The 20,501-nt window shown below is 39.8% G+C and overlaps 1 protein-coding gene and 1 long non-coding RNA gene across 2 annotated transcripts in view; one reads left to right on the forward strand and one right to left on the reverse strand.

The window, feature by feature from the left end:
* Window positions 1-5,175, forward strand: part of LOC131465428 (uncharacterized) — a 23,130-nt gene extending 17,955 nt beyond the window's left edge. The window contains exon 6 of the long non-coding RNA XR_009241312.1: window positions 4,748-5,175. This is a non-coding gene — a long non-coding RNA (uncharacterized LOC131465428). The remainder of the gene's footprint in view (window positions 1-4,747) is intronic.
* LOC131465414 (myosin-7-like) lies at window positions 4,721-17,677 on the reverse strand. The gene is made up of 38 exons (XM_058638084.1): window positions 17,533-17,677; window positions 17,181-17,393; window positions 16,920-17,063; window positions 16,673-16,829; window positions 16,534-16,561; window positions 16,291-16,396; window positions 15,490-15,582; window positions 15,345-15,408; window positions 15,163-15,261; window positions 14,963-15,066; window positions 14,237-14,375; window positions 14,032-14,150; window positions 13,779-13,928; window positions 13,488-13,658; window positions 13,092-13,401; window positions 12,901-12,971; window positions 12,610-12,815; window positions 12,392-12,515; window positions 12,089-12,225; window positions 11,751-12,006; window positions 11,420-11,662; window positions 11,140-11,316; window positions 10,884-11,029; window positions 10,685-10,775; window positions 10,211-10,600; window positions 9,983-10,109; window positions 9,765-9,883; window positions 9,490-9,686; window positions 9,051-9,234; window positions 8,550-8,715; window positions 8,343-8,467; window positions 7,947-8,255; window positions 7,655-7,858; window positions 7,257-7,553; window positions 5,986-6,090; window positions 5,750-5,845; window positions 5,456-5,590; window positions 4,721-4,842 (listed from the first exon to the last, which is right to left on the reverse strand). Exons 2-38 carry the CDS (start codon window positions 17,379-17,381, stop codon window positions 4,822-4,824), a joined length of 5,811 nt encoding a protein of 1,936 aa, XP_058494067.1. The 5' UTR covers window positions 17,382-17,393; window positions 17,533-17,677; the 3' UTR covers window positions 4,721-4,821.
* Between the last annotated feature and the right edge of the window lie 2,824 nt (window positions 17,678-20,501).

The following is a 20,501-nucleotide window of genomic DNA, read 5'->3' on the forward strand; positions in this document are numbered from 1 at the left end:
GACTTTTTTGAGTGATTTCGGACGACATAGTACTATGACTTTTTTGGGTGATTTTGGACGACCTACTAACCTTTGACATTTTTGAGTGATTTTGGACGACATACTATACTATGACTTTTTTGAGTGATTTTAGACGACATACTATACGATGACTTTTGTGTCAAATTTTGGATCACGTACAAACCTATGACTTTTTTGTCACATTGTGGATGACATACTATACTAGCACTTTTTTGAGTTATTTTAGACGACATACTATACTATGACTTTTTTAGTGATTTTAGACGACATACTATGCTATGACTTTTTTAGTGATTTTAGACGACATACTATACTATGACTTTGTTGTTACATTTTAGACAACATACTATACTATGACTCTTTTGTCAAATTTTGGATCACATACTAACCTATGACTTTTTTGTCACATTTTGGATCACATACTAACCTATGACTTTTTGTCACATTTTGGATGACATACTATGCTAGCACTTTTTTGAGTTATTTTAGACGACAAACTATACTATGACTTTTTTGAGTGATTTTAGACTACATTCTATACTATGACTTTTTTGAGTGATTTTAGACGACATACTATACTATGACTTTTTGTCAAACTTTGGGCTACATACTGTACTATGACTTTTTTGTCAAATTTTGGACAACACACTATACTGTGATTTTTTGAGTTATTTTAGACGACAAACTATACTATGCCTTTTTTGAGTGATTTTAGACTACATTCTATACTATGACTTTTTTGAGTGATTTTAGACGACATACTATACTATGACTTTTTTGTCAAATTTTGGGCTACATACTGTACTATGACTTTTTTTTTCAAATTTTGGACGACACACTATACTGTGATTTTTTGAGTGATTTTGGACGACTTACTATACTATGATTTTTTTGAGTGATTTTGGACGACATACTATACTATGACTTTTTTATCAAATTTTGGACGACTTACTAACCTATGACTTTTTGAGTGATTTTGGACGACATACTAACCTATGACTTTTTTGGGTGATTTTGCAAGACATACTATACTACAGTGGCGAACCGTGAGCACTACAGCTGGGCCTTCACCTCAGCCATCATTGCTGAGAAAATAAATAATCGCGTAAAAAAAGCAGAAAAAAAGCTGGACAGTACAATGAATTGAAAGTGTTAAACAACTGCAATTCTTTAATTAACGATGACAAGGATGTAAACAAATCAATAACATTCCCCGCAGCAAGATACATTCTCAACATAAACTTTATAAAACTGGAGACCATTATGGCTACATAGTTGAAATTAAATAAACATACTCAGTGCAAACAAGCCAAAATCTGGAAATATAAAATGAGGTCATCCTGTGACGCTGCTGACACTGACAGCGAGCGCTATCAAATTACGGTGCACAACAAACCACAACAAACAATTGAGAAATAGATTCATAAGCATCTTCAAACTACAATACATTTTCAAATGCACAAGCTGGTAAAACAAAGACTATTTTTAAAGATACATGGAAGTGTGGCGTGCCTGGCTCCTTCATCCCACCTAGGCCGGTGTGATTTTGGACGACATAGTATACTATGACTTTTTTGAGTGATTTTGGACGTTATACTAAACTAGGACTTTTTTTATCAAACTTTGGAAAACATACTAACCTATGACTTTTTTGAGATATTTTGGACGACATACTAACCTATGACTTTTTTGTCAAATTTTGGATGACATACTAACCTATGACTTTTTTGAGTGATTTTAGATGAAATACTATACTATGACTTTTTTGGGTGATTTTAGATGACAATTTAACCACACGTGTCAAACTGGTGGCCTCCAATCGATTACATGCGGCCCCCCGGCCCGCCCACCACTGTGCGAGGTAATGGAATAGAGACAGAATATAAGACTAAATGTATTTTTACATTTATTATTTTTACGGCAATATTTTTATAATAGTAATAAGACATTCGGTTGTAATCATTGCTTTATTAAATGTATTACACTCAATTTGAAATGACATTTAAGCTGTTTTAATCACAATTGACCAGTCTAGATGCTCATTGGCCCCCAGGTTATTTGAGTTTGACACCCTAAACTATGACATCTATGACTTTTTTGAGTGATTTTAGACGACATACTATACTATGACTTTTTTGTCAAACTTTGGGCTACATACTGTACTATGACTTTTTTGTCAAATTTTGGACAACACACTATACTGTGATTTTTTGAGTTATTTTAGACGACAAACTATACTATGCCTTTTTTGAGTGATTTTAGACTACATTCTATACTATGACTTTTTTGAGTGATTTTAGACGACATACTATACTATGACTTTTTTGTCAAATTTTGGGCTACATACTGTACTATGACTTTTTTTTTCAAATTTTGGACGACACACTATACTGTGATTTTTTGAGTGATTTTGGACGACTTACTATACTATGATTTTTTTGAGTGATTTTGGACGACATACTATACTATGACTTTTTTATCAAATTTTGGACGACTTACTAACCTATGACTTTTTGAGTGATTTTGGACGACATACTAACCTATGACTTTTTTGGGTGATTTTGGAAGACATACTATACTACAGTGGCGAACCGTGAGCACTACAGCTGGGCCTTCACCTCAGCCATCATTGCTGAGAAAATAAATAATCGCGTAAAAAAAGCAGAAAAAAAGCTGGACAGTACAATGAATTGAAAGTGTTAAACAACTGCAATTCTTTAATTAACGATGACAAGGATGTAAACAAATCAATAACATTCCCCGCAGCAAGATACATTCTCAACATAAACTTTATAAAACTGGAGACCATTATGGCTACATAGTTGAAATTAAATAAACATACTCAGTGCAAACAAGCCAAAATCTGGAAATATAAAATGAGGTCATCCTGTGACGCTGCTGACACTGACAGCGAGCGCTATCAAATTACGGTGCACAACAAACCACAACAAACAATTGAGAAATAGATTCATAAGCATCTTCAAACTACAATACATTTTCAAATGCACAAGCTGGTAAAACAAAGACTATTTTTAAAGATACATGGAAGTGTGGCGTGCCTGGCTCCTTCATCCCACCTAGGCCGGTGTGATTTTGGACGACATACTATACTATGACTTTTTTGAGTGATTTTGGACGTTATACTAAACTAGGACTTTTTTTATCAAACTTTGGAAAACATACTAACCTATGACTTTTTTGAGATATTTTGGACGACATACTAACCTATGACTTTTTTGTCAAATTTTGGATGACATACTAACCTATGACTTTTTTGAGTGATTTTAGATGAAATACTATACTATGACTTTTTTGGGTGATTTTAGATGACAATTTAACCACACGTGTCAAACTGGTGGCCTCCAATCGATTACATGCGGCCCCCCGGCCCGCCCACCACTGTGCGAGGTAATGGAATAGAGACAGAATATAAGACTAAATGTATTTTTACATTTATTATTTTTACGGCAATATTTTTATAATAGTAATAAGACATTCGGTTGTAATCATTGCTTTATTAAATGTATTACACTCAATTTGAAATGACATTTAAGCTGTTTTAATCACAATTGACCAGTCTAGATGCTCATTGGCCCCCAGGTTATTTGAGTTTGACACCCTAAACTATGACATCTTTTTATCAAATTTTGGACGACATACTAACCTATGACTTTTTTGTCAAATTTGGATGACATACTATACTATGACGTTTTTGAGTGATTTTAGACGACATACTATACTATGACTTTTTTGAGTGAATTTGGACGTTATACTAAACTATGACCTTTTTTTATCAAATTTTGGATGACATACTAACCTATGACTTTTTTGTCAAATTTTGGATGACATACTAAACTATGACCTTTTTTGAGTGATTTTGGACGACAATTTAAACCACATGTGTCAAACTGGTGGCCCGGGGGCCACATGTGGCCCTCCAATCGATTACATGCGCCTCCCCGGCCCACCCACCACTGTGCGAGGTAATGGAATAGAGACAGAATATAAGACTAAATGTATTTGCCGGCAATATTTTATAATAGTAATAAGACATTCGTAATCATTGCTTTATTAAATGTATTACACTAAACTTAAAACTACATTTAAGCTGTTTTAATCACAATTATCCTCGTCATTGTTTGCTAAATTTTCAATTTAATTCTCCGTTTTTGTGCATCATAAATATGTTTTTATTGTGAATCATTTTATATCAAAACAAGCACTTTTACTTTTCAATTCTGTCTAATATCATAATGAATATCTTATATTGCCCATCAGCTACTAAATAGTTGTTTTTTCCACTTTTTTTCCTATATGTTGGCCCCCGCTTGACCAGTCTAGATGCTCATTGGCCCCCAGGTCATTTGAGTTTGACCCCCCTGAACTAAACTATGACATTTTTTTCTCAAGGGAGGCCTCAGTCGAATGCCTTGCAGGAACAGGCACTAATGAATTATAAACACAGCTTAAAAGACACTTCACTTACACATTACTTTTGTACCAGTGAATTTCTAAACAGTAATGACATTAATTATTTTTAGTTGCTTGAGAAAATGTTCATAAAACTACAAAATTGTCTTAGTGCCAGTAGGAAAATTAAGACTATACTGACAATGACAATGTCAGCCTTTTGACTCTTTTTTTGTTAAATTGGGCACAGCTTTTTTCTTGACTGAAACAAATGAAGACTCTGCACAACTGAATTGCACTTTGCTTTATTCTACAGTTACTTTGGGAACAAAATGGGAACTACAGCGCAGGAGTTTTCCAAAAGCTCCAGTCGTTGGTGGTCTGTGTGTTTCACTCCTCATCGAGTCCTTTCTGTGAAGAACGACAAGAGAGTGGACAAGGAGACGGGATTATTAGAGACAGAAGACTAACATAATAAGTGTTACAAAAAGGTGTGACGCTACATTTAGAAACATGAAAGATTCAGGGTGCTGTAGTTTTTGGCTTCAAAAGCAATCATAGGTCTCAAACTCTTGGCCATTTTGGTGTTTGAGGATTTTTTTGTGAACTATTTTGTTTGTATTAAAACAAACATCTTTACTTTGAAATTATGTGGAACTATTGTGACAAATTAACCCCTGCAGTAAAACCTGTGTTGAATGTAAAAAATCTGTAGCATGGACTGTATTTGGAGAAATCACATAATATAGCACATAAAAAATTCTAAGCTTTTCTTCATTAAATCTCCAGCCTTTTCTTTGTGTGTCTTTTCTTTCTTCTTTTCTCTAATTGTAACAGTTAAAACTAAAGATTTGTTTTTACAAAACAGTTATATTCGTAAAAATGCAATTTTGTACGTGGGAGCTAATACAAATGAAGATTTTATATATTATATATTAAACTAAAAATTATCTGTACCCAGACTAGTGTGACTTGAAATGGATGACTCTGAAGTTAAAGGAGTATGTTTAGAGGAGCTTCTCACCTTCGCGCCCACATCGCGGCTCTTGGCGCGCATCTTGTTGACCTGAGACTCGGCGATGTCGGCTCGTTCCTCCGCCTCGTCCAGCTCGTGCTGCAGTTTACGGAACTTGGTCAGGTGAGTGTTGGCCTGCTCCTCCTGCGAGATTGAACAAAAACACAAGATTACACAGTATTACTACTACTACACAACTACCAAAGACTGGGCTCTTGTCTCTTTCCTTCAAACATTATTTTAGCTTCGAGAAAATGGAACACACTATTCAAAAGTTCACACAGAAGAACACTTTACACTTACAGCTTCCTCAGCCGATCTCTTGTAGGCTTTGACTTTCAACTGCAGTTTGTCGACCAGATCCTGCAGACGTGCAACATTCTTGCGGTCTTCCTCGGTCTGTGACCAAGGGAATAGGAAAGACACTCACATGTTCACTTGGGAGCATTCAGAGTAGGTGGTTGGGGTGTAATGCTGATGTTATGTAACATGATCTCATTGTACTGTGTGCAGTTGTGGTAACGAAACGTAGAACTGACCTGGTACGTGAGCTCCTTAATACGTCTTTCATATTTACGGATTCCCTTCACAGCTTCGCTGCTCTTCTTCTGCTCTGACTCCACCTCAGCCTCCAGCTCCCTCACCTGTAACATGAGAAGATTCATGCATTAATCGATGTATGTTGATTATGCATCTATGAATAGTGACAAATCCCTTGAAAATTTGGAGTTTAATGGTTTAATAAAGTACATTATAGTACCTGCAAATAATACATCAAACAGGTTAGTAAGAAAATAAAGACAAACATTTTTCACAAGATTTGGTGGAGACCTGATTCAAAAGGCAAACTGAATGATGAATATAATAGCACTGTTTGCAGCCAGAAACATAATTATACTGTATACTTGCGGGAGAACGCAAGTACAGTGAAGAAACAGCCAGTAATGTATTTGGAGAATATTTTCAGGACAAATCTTCGGCCTCTAAATACAACTTATCAATAGTTTCAACTGTATGTTATAGTCTGCTTATTGTTAAAATAAAATAAAACAAAATAAAATAAAGATAAGATAATCCTTTATGTGTCCAGCAGCGGGGTGAATGTACGACGTCTCAGCAGCAAAGAAAAGGTAACAAATAGTAAATGTGTATTTTCATATCTACAAATATACAACATAGAAACTATTGCCATTATAAGAGTATTATACACTACTTAGTATATGCATTAAGTAACCAGAATAAATACAATATGAGCTTAATATTTACAGTGTACTGGTTATGTACATGTTTTCTATGGTCATAATATTGTGTTTCTAATAAAATTTGTGCTCTGGTGCCTACAATGAGTTAATGCAGCTTTGTAAATACAGTATTAACGTTGGTCCAGCAGAGACCGACGACAGAAAACATTTGTGTGTCTCGAGTAGTTCCTGTTTTTTCTTTTCTTATTTTTTTTTGTCTGGAACATCGAGATAGTGGTAGGTACTTTTCCACACAGCTGGTGTCATAATTAACACACCTGTGTGTAGATATTGGGTTCCTGTTATTTTTTGCAGTGTTTTTGATACAAATAAGGAAATACATTCTTTAAATAAATCAATAAATTATAAATTAATTCACAGTTTTTCTGTGAAAATCACATCCTTCTGTGCATAAGAATAACGGTGAAAGCAAGGGGATCGTTTTTTTTCTATTTTCTATTACCCTGTGTAGTCACTTTTAATATCATAATGACAGATTTAAGGGCAAACACTAATCTTTTCCAGGTTTAAGAAAATGTGTGAACTGTAAACTGTTGTTTTTCTCTTACCCTGGCCTCCAGCTTCTGCACCTGCTTCTTGCCTCCCTTTAGGGCGATCTGCTCAGCTTCGTCCAGACGGTGCTGCAGGTCTTTGATGGTTTGCTCCATGTTCTTCTTCATACGCTCCAGGTGAGCGCTGGTGTCCTGCTCTTTCTTCAGCTCCTCTGCCATCATGGCAGCATCAGTGATGGCCTTCTTGGCCTTCTCTTCAGCGTTCCTGCACTCCTGCACAGCGTCTTCTACCTCTGTCTGAAGCTGGCAAGCATCAGCCTCCAGCTTCTTCTTTTGGTTTATCAGACCAGTGTTCTACATGTGTTCATAGATACAAGCACAAACATGAGAAAAGGTGCATAACCACACTTCAGAAATAGTAATACTGTTTCTTGCAACACGTGATTAGGTCTCACCTGTGAGTGCAGTAGCTGCACCCTCTCACTAACATCCAGCAGCTCTTGCTCAGCAAGTTTTCGACTTCTCTCGGTTTGCTCCAGAGCAGCCCTCAGTTCCTCCAGTTCAGCCTGGAGCAGGTTGTTGCGTCTCTCAATAATGGCCATGTTTTCCTTCATGTCTTCATTGGCTCGCATAGAGTCATCAAGCTGGAGCTGAGCATCCTGTAAGGTTTTCAACACACGTGGTTATAAAAACACAACATGAAACATGGCAGCAAAAATGAAAGGTTAATCTCATCCTTTGACTTACCTTCAAATGTGCATGAACAGATTTAAGTTGTTTCTGGGCCTCAGCTGCCTGCCTGTTGGCCTGGCTGAGCTGGATCTCCATCTCATTGAGGTCTCCCTCCATCTTCTTCTTGATACGCAGGGCCTCGTTCCTGCTGCGACACTCGGCCTCGAGAGAGCTCTGCAGGGTGTCGATGGTCCTCTGCAGGTTCCTCTTGCTCTGTTCCATCTCCTCGTCTTTCTCAGACAGTTTGCGCTCAATGTCGGCTTTAATTTGATTGAACTCCAACTGGGCTCTGAGAATCTTTCCCTCTTCATGCTCCAGGGAGGCCTGGTGGGGACAGGAGGGTATCGTTTTACACAACAGCATACAGATTTACTAAATAAAAATATATAACTCAGCGAAGAAGTCCTGTACCTCAGCTTCTTCAAGAGCAGAATGGATCTCATTCTTCTCCTGTTCTAGTTGTTTGCGCATTTTCTCCAGCTCATGGATGCTCTTACCGCCCTCACCAAGTTGCTCGGTGAGGTCAGCTATCTCCTCTGTAATGTTCCAAGCAGGGTGATTAAGATAGCATCTCAATTAACTTTGCAAACCTCAACACAAACTGGTAGAAGATCTTACCCTGTAAGTTTTTGTTCTCTCTCTTCATGGTCTCCAGATGATCCAGAGCTTCTTCATAGGAGTTCTTCAGTTTGAAGAGCTCAGTGCTCAGAGCCCTGGCCTCCTTTTGAGAACTCTCCAGCTCACACTGAGACTCCTCATACTTCTGCTTCCACTCAGACAGCACCTAAAATTAATAGAAAGACCATTGGTATGTGGACATGATAAATGGACGGAAATTGACCATCATAGCCAGTCTCCGTTGGTAAAGCTACCACATGCATCTTTTCCATTCCATTTGTAATCTTGCTACAGTCTTTGAGAAATTAACCTCAACCCTTAGTCTTTCAGTCAAGGTCCCTAGAAGAATTCTGAAGTTGTACTGGGCAGCTTCAAAATGGGCTTAAATGTTGCGCATCCACTAGAAAGTGGCAGGTTGAATGTTGGCCAATCCAGTGGTTGAGACAGTGCACCATTAACTAAATCCTTTAGGACACACATTTTTTTTTTGTAGTACTTTACCTTGTCAAAGTTCCTTTGCTTCTTGTCCAGAGCTGCAGCAGCCGCATTAGACCTCTCCACATCCACCATGAGATCTTCAATCTCATTCTGCAGTCGGTGTTTGGTCTTCTCCAGAGAGGAACATTTAGCATTCACTGCTTCAACAGCTTCCTCAGCATCCTGCAGACGCTGAGCCAGCTTCTTCCTTAAGAAATCCATCATTCACACGGTTTAATGTTCCTGCAGCTGTGGCCGTTGGACAACTAAACTCATTGTAACTCATCGTCATTGTAAGAACCACTAGGACTGGCTGCTCAGTCATCTAACAGACAAACTTTTTGTTCGTCTTATATTTTAGATGGAACATAACACAAACAAAAAGCTGACCTGCTAGACGAAGTAAAATATCTTTGTTAGAATTACTGGTTAAATCATGAATCTGGATCTCAAACTGTCTTACTTGGCCTCCTCCAGCTCCTCGGTCCTCTGGATGGCATCAGTTTCATACTTTGTTCTCCACTGAGCCACCTCAGAGTTGGCCTTGGACATGCTGCGCTGCAGTTCACCCTTGGCCTCCTGCTCCTCCTCATACTGCTCTCTGAGAAGGTCGCAGTCATGGCGAGCAGACTGCACTGCATGGGCCAGTGCACTCTTTGCCTGATGAAACACATTCATATGAGTATTGCCCTAACGTGCATTGGATAAAGATTACTGTTGGTGCGGTACTCATTTTACCTTGGTCTCTTCTTCCAGTTGTCTTTTTAAGTCTTCAACCTGTTGAGTGTAGGACATTTTTCCTCGTGTCAGTTGAGACACTAGGGAATCCTTCTCCTCCAGTTGCCTTAAGAATTCACCTAATATTTGGGAAAAACAGAATGTTATTGCCCAGTTTAAGATTTTGAAGCAGCTTCTAGACATGGAAATTGTCAACTATCAAATGGATAAAAACCTACCGTTCTCCGTTTGAAGTTTTGCTTTCTGCATATTGAAATCATTGATGTAGCGCTGAGCTTCTTCAAACTTGGTCTTGTATTCATTCATCTGATCCTCCATGGTCCTGCATGACTTCTCTAGAGTTGTCTAAAATCAAATCAATCATATCAAAACAAATACTTTTTTTGTACACTTTACATCTCTACAATGTCAACATTTACACAAAATTATTTGTCACTTCGGCTCACCTTTGTCTTCACAATATGTTCCATATTGGAGACAACGTCATCCAGCTCCAGTCTGAGCTCACTCTTTTCCTTCTCCAGTTTCTGCTTGACTCTCTGCAGGTTGTCTATCTGCTCTCCCAGGTCAGACACACTGTCAGCTTGTTTCTTCCTGAGTGTTGCAGCAGTGGCTTCATGCTGCAGAGTGGCCTCTTCAAGGTCTCTGCGCAGTTTCTGGAACTCGGCCTCCCTCTTCTTGTTCATCTCAATCTGGGCAGAGGTTGCTCCTCCAGCCTCCTCCAGCCTCTCACTGATCTCCTCCAGCTCTCTGGCCAGGTCTGCTCTCTGCTTCTCCACCTTGGCTCTTGCAGCTCGCTCTGCCTCAAGCTCTTCCTCCAGCTCTTCTATGCGGGCCTGTTGAGCCAAAATTATTCATAAGTCACTCTTACTATTGACTTTTTATCAATCTTGAACCCTTAAATGTGAGTTCTTCATTACCTGAAGTTCTTTCAGTTTCTTTTGAAGCTGAATGGAAATGGCCTGCTCATCCTCTATTCTGTTATTCAACTGATTGAGTTCAAAGTCTTTCCTGTGTTAAGAAAGGGGAATAGCAAAATGTAGGACAACTGTATATCAGCATGAGTGTCATTGCATATCTGCACCATGGGACATACAGGTGTAAATATGGACTTATTACTTTTTCAGGTGCTCTTCAAGTTGTTGTTTGTCATTCTCCACATCCATTAGGCTCTCCTGGGTCAATTTTAGATCTCCCTCCAGCTTCCTCTTTGCTCTCTCAAGATCCATTCGCACCTTCTTCTCTTGTTCCAGAGAACCCTCAAGCTGGAGTATATCAATAGAGAGGGTCATAATTTTCCTCAATGTGCCTTAGACAGAAAATTACCTTTCTTAACACAATTAAATATGGAGATAAAGTGTATTTAAGTACGTACATCATCCACTTGCTGTTCCAGCTTGACTTTGGCCTTGGTCAGAGTGTTGACTTTGTCTTCTTCACTCTGCAGGTCATCCAGTGTTTGCTGGTGAGCCTCCTGTAAGGCTTTCTTTTCCTTGGTTAGCTTGGCAATGATTTCATCTAGAGCTGCCATCTCCTCGACCAGGTTCTTTACCTGTAAATCAAGGAAAATTCAAATCAAAGGAAAGCTAAATCATGCCATATGCTTATGAATATGAATATTAAGACAAACAGAAATGGCCAATTACTAGTCATACCTTGTTCTCAGTGGCGTGCTTCTCCTTCTCCACTTTGGCCAAAGTAAGCTCTAAGTCATCTATGTCCTTCTTTAACTCAGAACACTCATCCTCCAACTTCCGCTTCTTTGCTGTAAGTTCTGAGTTCATCTCCTCCTCATCCTCCAACCTCTCTGTTAGCTCTTTGGCTTTTGCCTCCATCTGAATTTTGTTTTTGATTAGCCCTTCACATCTTTCCTCTGCATCTGCCAGATTATCTTGCTCCTGAATTGAAAAATGAAATACTGTTTATAGTGAAATAAAATGAGGTGCATTACACATGACAAAAATGTGGTCTTGTCTAAAGACTCACAGCCTGGACTTGAAGCTGTAGATCGTTCTTCTCTTGGAGAAGAGAAACCATTTTCTCCTCTAGTTCCTTCCTACGGGCTTCAGACTTTGCATAAGCCTCTTTCAGCTTCAGGAATTCTTCCTTCATGTTGGCCATTTCCTTTTCTGCCTCTGCAGATCTCAGCAGAGGTTTAATTTTGAAGAACAGCTTCATCCAGGGCCAATTCTTGACCCCCATGAAGGCACGGATGTTCCACTGGATCACCAGCAAGGCATCTCTGTTGCAAGAGCAACAGGTTATCATTAACACTTAATGCAAAACTAAATCACTATGCCATATAAATGTCTGATGTCTCTGACCTTCTTTCAACGATCTTCTGGAATTCTAGTCTTGCCAGCAGACCTCTGGATCTAGCTTGGATTCCAGTGATAATGAGTGACAAACGGTCATCCCTCATCTCCTCCAGTTGCCCAAGAAGACCAGCCTTGAAGAACACCTTTAGAAGAAGCACTTATCAACATTTAAATATTCACCAGTTGTTGCCCGTAATGGTTTTCAAAGTAGGACATTTTCCTGATACATGCTTATTTGCCTGCTGTGTAACACTGGGCATAGTTTAGACAATGTAGCACACAGCATGTGCTTTTTCTTTCATTGATTACCTTGGTGTGTCCAAACTTGTATTGACTGTGATCTATATCCAGAGACCCAAGGAGTTTCTCTGCACCTTTCTTGCTGTCAATGAACTGACCATCAGGGATGGCAGCTGGATTCAGGATGCGATATCTTGATCAATATATAAAAAAGATTATCTTGCAGCAAAATCTTTTAGTTTGTTTCGAATCATGTAGTACAGTATGTGACCTAGTTGGGATAATACCTCTGCTTGAAATCTCCATAGAGGATCCTGTTGGGGAAACCTTTCCTGCAGATCCTGATGCCCTCCAGCACACCGTTACAACGCAGCTGGTGCATCACCAGGGGATTCTCCATGGCCCCAGGAGTCTTGGTCTCGTTGGGGATGATGCAGCGCACAAAGTGAGGGTGAGTAGACCTCAAGTTGGTCATCAGCTTGTTTAGATTCTCCTGTGTAGTCCATTAAAAGTTTTACAAATTGGTGCACAGTACATCTCTGACTAACTGTCCATTCTATTTAGTTAAGTTTACTCACCCTGTGCAAAGCAGACACTGTTTGGAAGGACGAGCCCTTCTTCTTGCTACCCTTGCCTTTTCCGCCTTCAGCTAAAACACCATTATGATTAAAAATCTCATTTGATTGCAGGCACAAATTATGCAATTATGCAGTTCTTACAAATACAATTCTTGTTGTAGATGTGTACAGTACTCTCAGTTTATTCCTACCTGAATCAGCTCCAGCGTAATTTACAAAGAGGAACGACAGCAGCTTAAGATTCGACTTCTGGTAGAGTACTACAACGGTCTCATTCAGAGGGTCTTTGTTCTTCACCAGCCAGTTGTTGATATTGTAATCAACAGTTCCAGCATAGTGCATCAGGGCAAAGTGGGCCTCTGGTTTCCCTTTGATAATTCTGGGCTTTTGGAAGTTGGCAGATTTCCCCAGATGGTTGTCATAGAGCTTAGCTTTAAAGGTGGCATCAGAGGCTTTGGGGAACATGCACTCCTCTTCAAGGATGGACATGATACCCATGGGCTGAAGAGACAAAGTATGAATAAGTTTGGATAGATTTGGAAAACAAATGATTTGATTCTTGTGTTTTTCATGTCGTCTTCTCTCACCTTCTCAATGAGGTCAATACAGGCCTGCAAATCCATACCAAAATCAATGAAAGTCCATTCAATGCCCTCTTTCTTGTACTCTTCCTGCTCCAGCACAAACATGTGGTGGTTGAAAAACTGTTGCAGTTTTTCATTGGTGAAGTTGATGCACAGCTGCTCAAAGGTGTTGAACTGTAATGAAATAGTCCCCAGTGTGAGGTTTGATCATTTGTCCTTATATAAAACAACTTCACACAGATTATTCTTATGTTGTTATTATTATTATTGTTATCATTGTTATTTTGAACTCACTTCAAAGATTTCAAATCCAGCAATGTCCAGCACACCAATGAAGTACTGGCGTGGCTGCTTAGTGTCCAGGGATTGGTTGATCCTCACCACCATCCACAAAAACATCTTCTCATACACTGCCTTAGACAGTGCACCGATAGCGTAGGACACCTTAAAAATGAAGACACAAAAAAGTGGGGTTTTTTTTGTTTTTGTTTTTAATCTGTCCTAATTTAGCGGCCATCTTGCACAACATTTAGTTCTGTGCTCTTACCTGCTGGACATTCTGTCCCTTGGTGACCCACTCATTTCCTACTTTGACTCTTGGGTGACAGAGACATTTGATGAGGTCAGCAGAATTCAGGCCCATCAGATAGGCTGCTTTGTCAACAGCTGAGGAAACATGTTGAATCATTAAATCCTGACATGCTGTATACACCACTTCATCATCTTTCTGGGATTCACAGCACTTCACTGACCTTCTGTGCCGTCGGCCTCGGCTTGCTCCTCACGCTGCTTATTCTTGAACTTCATGTTTCCATGATGCATGATGGCACCAGTCAGCTTGTAAATGCCATTCTTCTCTTCTTGAGTGAAGCCCAGCACATCAAAGGCGTCCTAAATTGACATGGAGGGGTCATTAAAACAGCTATTACAGCTAAAAACCCTTTATTCACTTTCATACAGTGCTGTCAGTCACGTTAAGTTTCTTAATGCCAGCAACAACAGTCCAACAGGTCACGTCATCAGAACTTTGATTTATTTTTGGTCAAATGTCATTTATAAAGCATTGTTTTTGTGGGTATTATCTGTCTGGTGTGGTCTTCTGCTTCAAGGTTCTACACGTCGTGTTTGTTCAGAGATGGTCTTCTTCCTGCCTTGGTTGTAACGAGTGGATATTTAAGTCACTCTTGACTTTCCATGGCAATTTTTAACAGGCAGTTGAATTGGTGTACCTAATAACGTGGGTGTTAAATGTACATGCTGTGCTTTTTTCTCCTATATGTCACTCAAACACATTCACACACTGCCAGCATGGCCGCCAGGAGCAATTTGGAGTGGAGTGTCTTTCCCAGGCACAACTAGAGGAGCCTGGGATCAAACCCCCTACTTCTGATGCGAAGACAACTCCAATCACTATGAGGTCACTTTAAGGTACTTGTCTTGAGAGTAGATGTTCTGTGTGTCCCCTGTTCTGTACTCACATCAGTGGCCATCAGCTCGTCAGCATCATTAATGGAGGCTACAGTGGTTTCTCCTTGGGAGATGAAGCTGTAGTCATAGGGATTGTTGGTGATGAGCAACATCTCTGAAAGGCAAAATACGGAGGACGTCAAGTTAACTGTTGCATCCTAATTTGTAAAGATCAAAAATTGTGCTCCAGGGATCGGTCATTTTCATTTACCAAGCAGCTCAGGTTTCTTCTGAGACAGAATCTGATAGAAGATGTGGTAGTCTCTCTCAGCCTTAAGCTGAAAGGTGACACGGGACTTTTCCAGCAGATCTGTTAAAGACATTATGCGTCATGTAGCTGAAAGGCCAGGTGATCATTATGAAGACAAAAAAATAAACAGCTACACAACTCACATGTCTCAATATCAGCCGAGGCCAACTTCCCACTGGCAGCAAAATGAATTCTGATAAATTTTCCCTAAAATTGAGGACAAAACGAAAGTTAAACTATATGATGTTTACAATGGGTTGTTTCAGTAAAGTGTAGACAGGAACTTACAAATCTGGAAGAGTTGTCATTTCTGATGGTCTTGGCATTACCAAAGGCCTCTAAAGCTGGATTAGCCTGGATGATTTGATCTTCCAGAGTTCCCTAATAAAATACAGGAGAGTAAGAGTTGTTCATATTCATGATTCACAGTATATGAAATAATGAAATGCAAGATTAAAGGTGCTATATGTAATGTATATATATATATATGTTTGCCCTCTAGAGGTTTTTTAGTCAGAAATTCTACCCAATTGTATGTTTTTATATAGTTTTGTTTGTATATAATAAGTGTATACAATTATTTAGTATTTGTAGTTTTAGAATAAGCCTTGTATGAATTTTAGACAAGGGCCTTGCATTACAGGGGCCACCGTCTTGTCCATGTTTCTACAACAGCTTGTGTGGATAAACCAGTCAAAGCAAAGGAGAAGGATGATATGAGAGAGGGTAGAAGAGTGGAGAGAGTTCATCAAGAGGATTAACATCCTTTCTGGCATGTGAAGACCACCAATGTTCCCTGACAAGCTCAGAAACAGAAGGGATGAGTGGAGGAGTCCTTTTTTTGTAGCAGTCTGCAGTCTCACCATTAGATGTCACTAATTCCTACACTCTGGGCCTTTAATTGAGATGTTACTCCCAATTAACGCAGAAACTACACGTTAATTAATATACTGCTTGTATAAATAGGTTAATGCAGAACGTACAAGGTTTCTACAGTTTAATAAGTAATGGAAGCTATTTAATGAGAGCAAAAACATAAATGAGGCAACTTTAATTAGGTATTCATGTAAAAAAAAAAAGTATAATGACCTTTTTGTCGGAGCCTGTGTCTTTCTTCCCACCTGCAGCTGCAATGCTGGCAAAGTACTGGATGACTCTCTTGGTGTTGACAGTTTTCCCAGCGCCAGATTCTCCCCTGAGGACACACATTTAATTGTCAGTTTACAGACACATATTTTCCTCAGTATACATTGACTTAGTTTAACTATTATCTATTCTCAAGTGCTCACAATATGATACAATGTTCAACAAAGTCGGGAAAACACAACTTACGTGATGAGAATTGACTGATTTTCTCTGTCTGAAAAAGAGAAGACAGAATAAATTCAGAAATCTGGGATTCCTTAGCATTTTCTTCCACTTTATTTAGTTTTTTTGCAGCCTATGTTAAGTAATGCTGAAGGTGCATTACCAGTGAGCATGTACTGGTAGGCATTGTCAGAGATGGAGAAGATGTGAGGAGGAGCTTCACTCCTCTTCTTTCCTCTGTAGGCAACAACCACCTCTTGGTTGTAGACTGGCAGCCACTTGTAGGGGTTGACAGTCACACAGAACAGGCCAGAGTAGGTCTATGAGAGTAAGAGTGAGGGTTAGGAAAGGGTGTGCGTGTGATGAAGTTAACGTTATAGTCCATTAATCTTTAAAACGTTTCAACTCACGTAGATCATCCATGCTGCATAACGCTCTTTGAGGTTAAACAGCACAGCGGGCTCATGGAGGAAAGTGAACATGGCCATGTCTTCAATTTTATCAAACTTTGGTGGGTTCTGGGGGTGGACATCACAGTCCTTCACTGTGACGGTCTGAAAATAGAGACAGACAGTGTCAATTCTCTAAGGTATTTCAGGCTAGAGCGTGGGATCATTATGTGTTTCAGGGACTTGAATCATCCATCCTGGGGCATCTGGGCCGGCACTGACCTTCCCTTTCGCAGTCTGAGCAGTGACTCTGTCGCCCTCTCGGCTGGTGATGGAAGCCTTCACATACTCCTCGTCAGAGTCGGGAACAAAGCACTCCTTCTTCATGTCGAAGGGACGAGTCTGGGCCTCCAGACGCTCCCTGTCTGACTTCCGTAGGTAGGAGGCCGCTGGCCCAAACTCTGCCATGGCAGCATCACCCATTTTTCACCTAGTCTGTGTGAGAATAGTTACAGTCAAGGATTTACACCACCAAAGCATCATTTGTATATCCCTCATATTATATTTCTTCTCCTATTTTACATAGATAACATAAATGAAATCAAACACATGTCAAGTTTTTTGATGCTCTTACCTTATAAACCCTGACTGACTGGTGTTAAAAGGTCCTGAGGAAAGAAAATAAATGGATTCTGTTGAGACCAATGGTTTAGCATCACAGTGCAGAAGTTGAATTGTAAGCCAGTGTCCTCTGGCCTTACCTTGAGATAGAATGGTGACCTATTGGAGGTTTCACCATGAGTTGCCTTTTTAAACAAAGCCCCACTCCCAAATATGGAGGGGCGAGTACAGGAATGTTTTTGTGTCTGACTTAGGTTAGCGAGAAGGGAGGGGAGGGGGTTAATGAGGTGGTGGACGGCAATATAGAAATCAGCGGGGAAGAGTCTTATCAGTGATGGGGTTGGCCTTCTGACGAGGCCATATTTGGAGTTCCATGCAGTGCGGTGATTAATCATAGGTATCCTCAAGCACCCAGAGGATCACAACTACATCTTTAAATAGAACAAGGGAGGACCTCCTTCCCCATCACCCCTTAAGTTTGCTTCTGATGCAGGGACAGAAGCAACAGAGGCATCAGCACAGGCAGGACTGATACTGATCAAACACTGACTAAATGTATATTGCGCAGAGAAATTAAGGGATTAGAGGGGGAACAACTAAATCACACATCAGACAATTTTATAATTCCTGGGCAAAAACTAATGTAACATCCACCAAACCAAAATCATCAACCCATTATGGGCTGGATTTGAAATAACATATTGCAGTGTGCTTTTGTGCTTTAGTGTAGCGTGTCAGTACAGAAATGTTCATTTTCATGGATGAAATATCCTTGACTCACAATACAAACACAATCAAATGTCGGGAGGACAAGTTGTAAAAAAAGAGCACAAATGAGAACATCATAACTGATGTATACAGTATAAAAAACACATATAATTCCATAGTTTATAGTACAAAATAATTTAAATAAATCAGCACATTACACTATCCCTGAATATCATTTATAAATTTTGTAAAGATGCAAAAAATTAGAGAAAAGGGCCATTCAAATTCTCTGCATGCTCTGCAATAATTCAACGTATGACATGAATGTAAACTACAGGCACTGTTGTTTAAACACAAAGGAAGGCAAGACAATGCCTGGAGAGATATTTTAGCGAGGTATGCGAGTCTATGAATTACCCACAGGGCTTAAGTGGCACTGCAGTGAGGTATGGCCAACAAACAGTTTTGTTATCATAGAACGGACTTAGCAGTAACATAATCAGCCATCAGATACCAAGTGGTGGCAATCTAAATAAAGAACATTAGTCTGTGAGATTAACCAGGCGACAAGTGCGTCGGGGCAACGCAGACAGAGGTCTGTCACAGGTGACATGCCTGAGATTCACTGGAGGGGAGTAATGATGACACACGGTGGAGCGCCGTGCCATCGCACTTCGCTCCAATGTGGTGCCCAAGGTCAGAGCCGAAGCCTTCTCCCGCACACAATGGGCCCCCTCAGTTACAGTCGTGTTGACATAGCATTGTGTCTTTGAGGACAAAGATAACTGTGTGAAATTCCTGCTGAGAAGCCTGCACTGATTGAAGAGGACAGATAGGCAGGGCCTGTCAGGATTCTGTTGCCAGCCTCACACTGGGCACAGTCTCGTATCGTTTTACTCCGAATGACAGGGTATATTTGACACCCCATCATATTTAAATGTTCCCATTTAAAATTCCACACTTATGTCCAAAGGGCGTTTCAGAGAGAAAATTATATGGGCAGTGCAGGGGCGCTAAAAGTGTGTGTGGGGGGGGGGGATGATTAGGGGATGATAGGATGATTCCAAGAGCCAAGATTATCAAAGGGAGGATTGATAGGTCAAAAGGGGGAGTAGACCCTAGACAGGTTGCCAGTCCATCGCAGGGCCAATGTATAGAGACCCTCACTCTCACAATCACACCTATGCTCATTTTATGCATAGTGTTTCCAGTTTGGTAAAGTCTTGTGTTTCGAACACAACTGAGAACAGTAACTTTACTTGGTAGACGAGGGGTGGGTCGTGCCCCAATGGCTACTACGGACATGGAAATGTCACCGAAATATCAACTTATCTTCTTACTTGCACACAATTCGAGGGCTTTCATTGACCCATATCAATTATGGGGTGATTTTCAAGGGCCACGAAAATGTTTCTTCTGATTTACCAAATTTCAAGAATTTCAAGGACCTGTTAAACACACTCCTGTAAATGCCTTGCTGTGTGGAAATGGGTTTACACCCCAGGTTCTAGTATAGACATAAACTTGTGTCTCACAGTTCTGTACACTCTGTACACAAGATTTACAGCTCATCCATTTTTGTGGACTGAACAAGACTTTGTTCCTACTGTGAGGCTACTCCATCAACAGTTGGTGGTGTTTTCAATACCTCGTTACCTCCACCATGAAGGTTAGCTTTTATGTTCTATGAGCAGCCTAACTGAAAACATGGAATGATGAATTGTTTGGGGGATGTACATTAGGTTATGTCCCTAGGAATAATACATATTCATTTGACTATTACAACCAAAGTTACACTATACAAACTGCTGTTCACATAATATATACGACAATGTATAGCACACTCTCTCGCCAGCAGCAGCAGTAAACACAGGCCCTTCAAAGGTTAAGAGATAAAAGGAGAGTCAACAGCTGCTGACAAGTGCTGAGATTATTTCCATTCTGATAACTGTTACTGACAGCCCGTGTCACCGTGCCAAATGGAAGTGACAGATTCCGAGCCCCTTGCTAAAGAGTGATGATAACGTTGACCTTAAAGGTCAAACACCAATACTCGCAAAAGGGAAAACACACAATTTAAATGCCTTGTTTGTGTCACAACAAATGAACATTGTTTCCATATGTATCCTGGAAATTGTGTGCATTATAAGATCATTGTTATTGATTTACTTTCTGTAAATATAACATAACATACTGTATGTTTATCATCACATTAAGTGCTGCAAAAATAATAGCTTAAAATAAAGCTACAAATCACCATTGTGTCAAAACATT

The sequence above is a fragment of the Solea solea genome, chromosome 1 (assembly GCF_958295425.1).
Source record: "Solea solea chromosome 1, fSolSol10.1, whole genome shotgun sequence".
Taxonomy (NCBI): Eukaryota; Metazoa; Chordata; class Actinopteri; order Pleuronectiformes; family Soleidae; genus Solea; species Solea solea.

Coding starts and splice junctions, on each gene's coding strand:
- LOC131465414 (XM_058638084.1), bottom strand. CDS start 17,381: ATGGGTGATGCTGCCATGGCAGAGTTTGGGCCAGCGGCCTCCTACCTA. Junction 12,816..12,900: donor CAGTGTCTGCTTTGCACAGG/GTGAGTAAACTT, acceptor TGGACTACACAG/GAGAATCTAAACAAGCTGAT. Junction 6,091..7,256: donor TGCAGAAGCTGGAGGCCAGG/GTAAGAGAAAAA, acceptor CTCATGTTACAG/GTGAGGGAGCTGGAGGCTGA.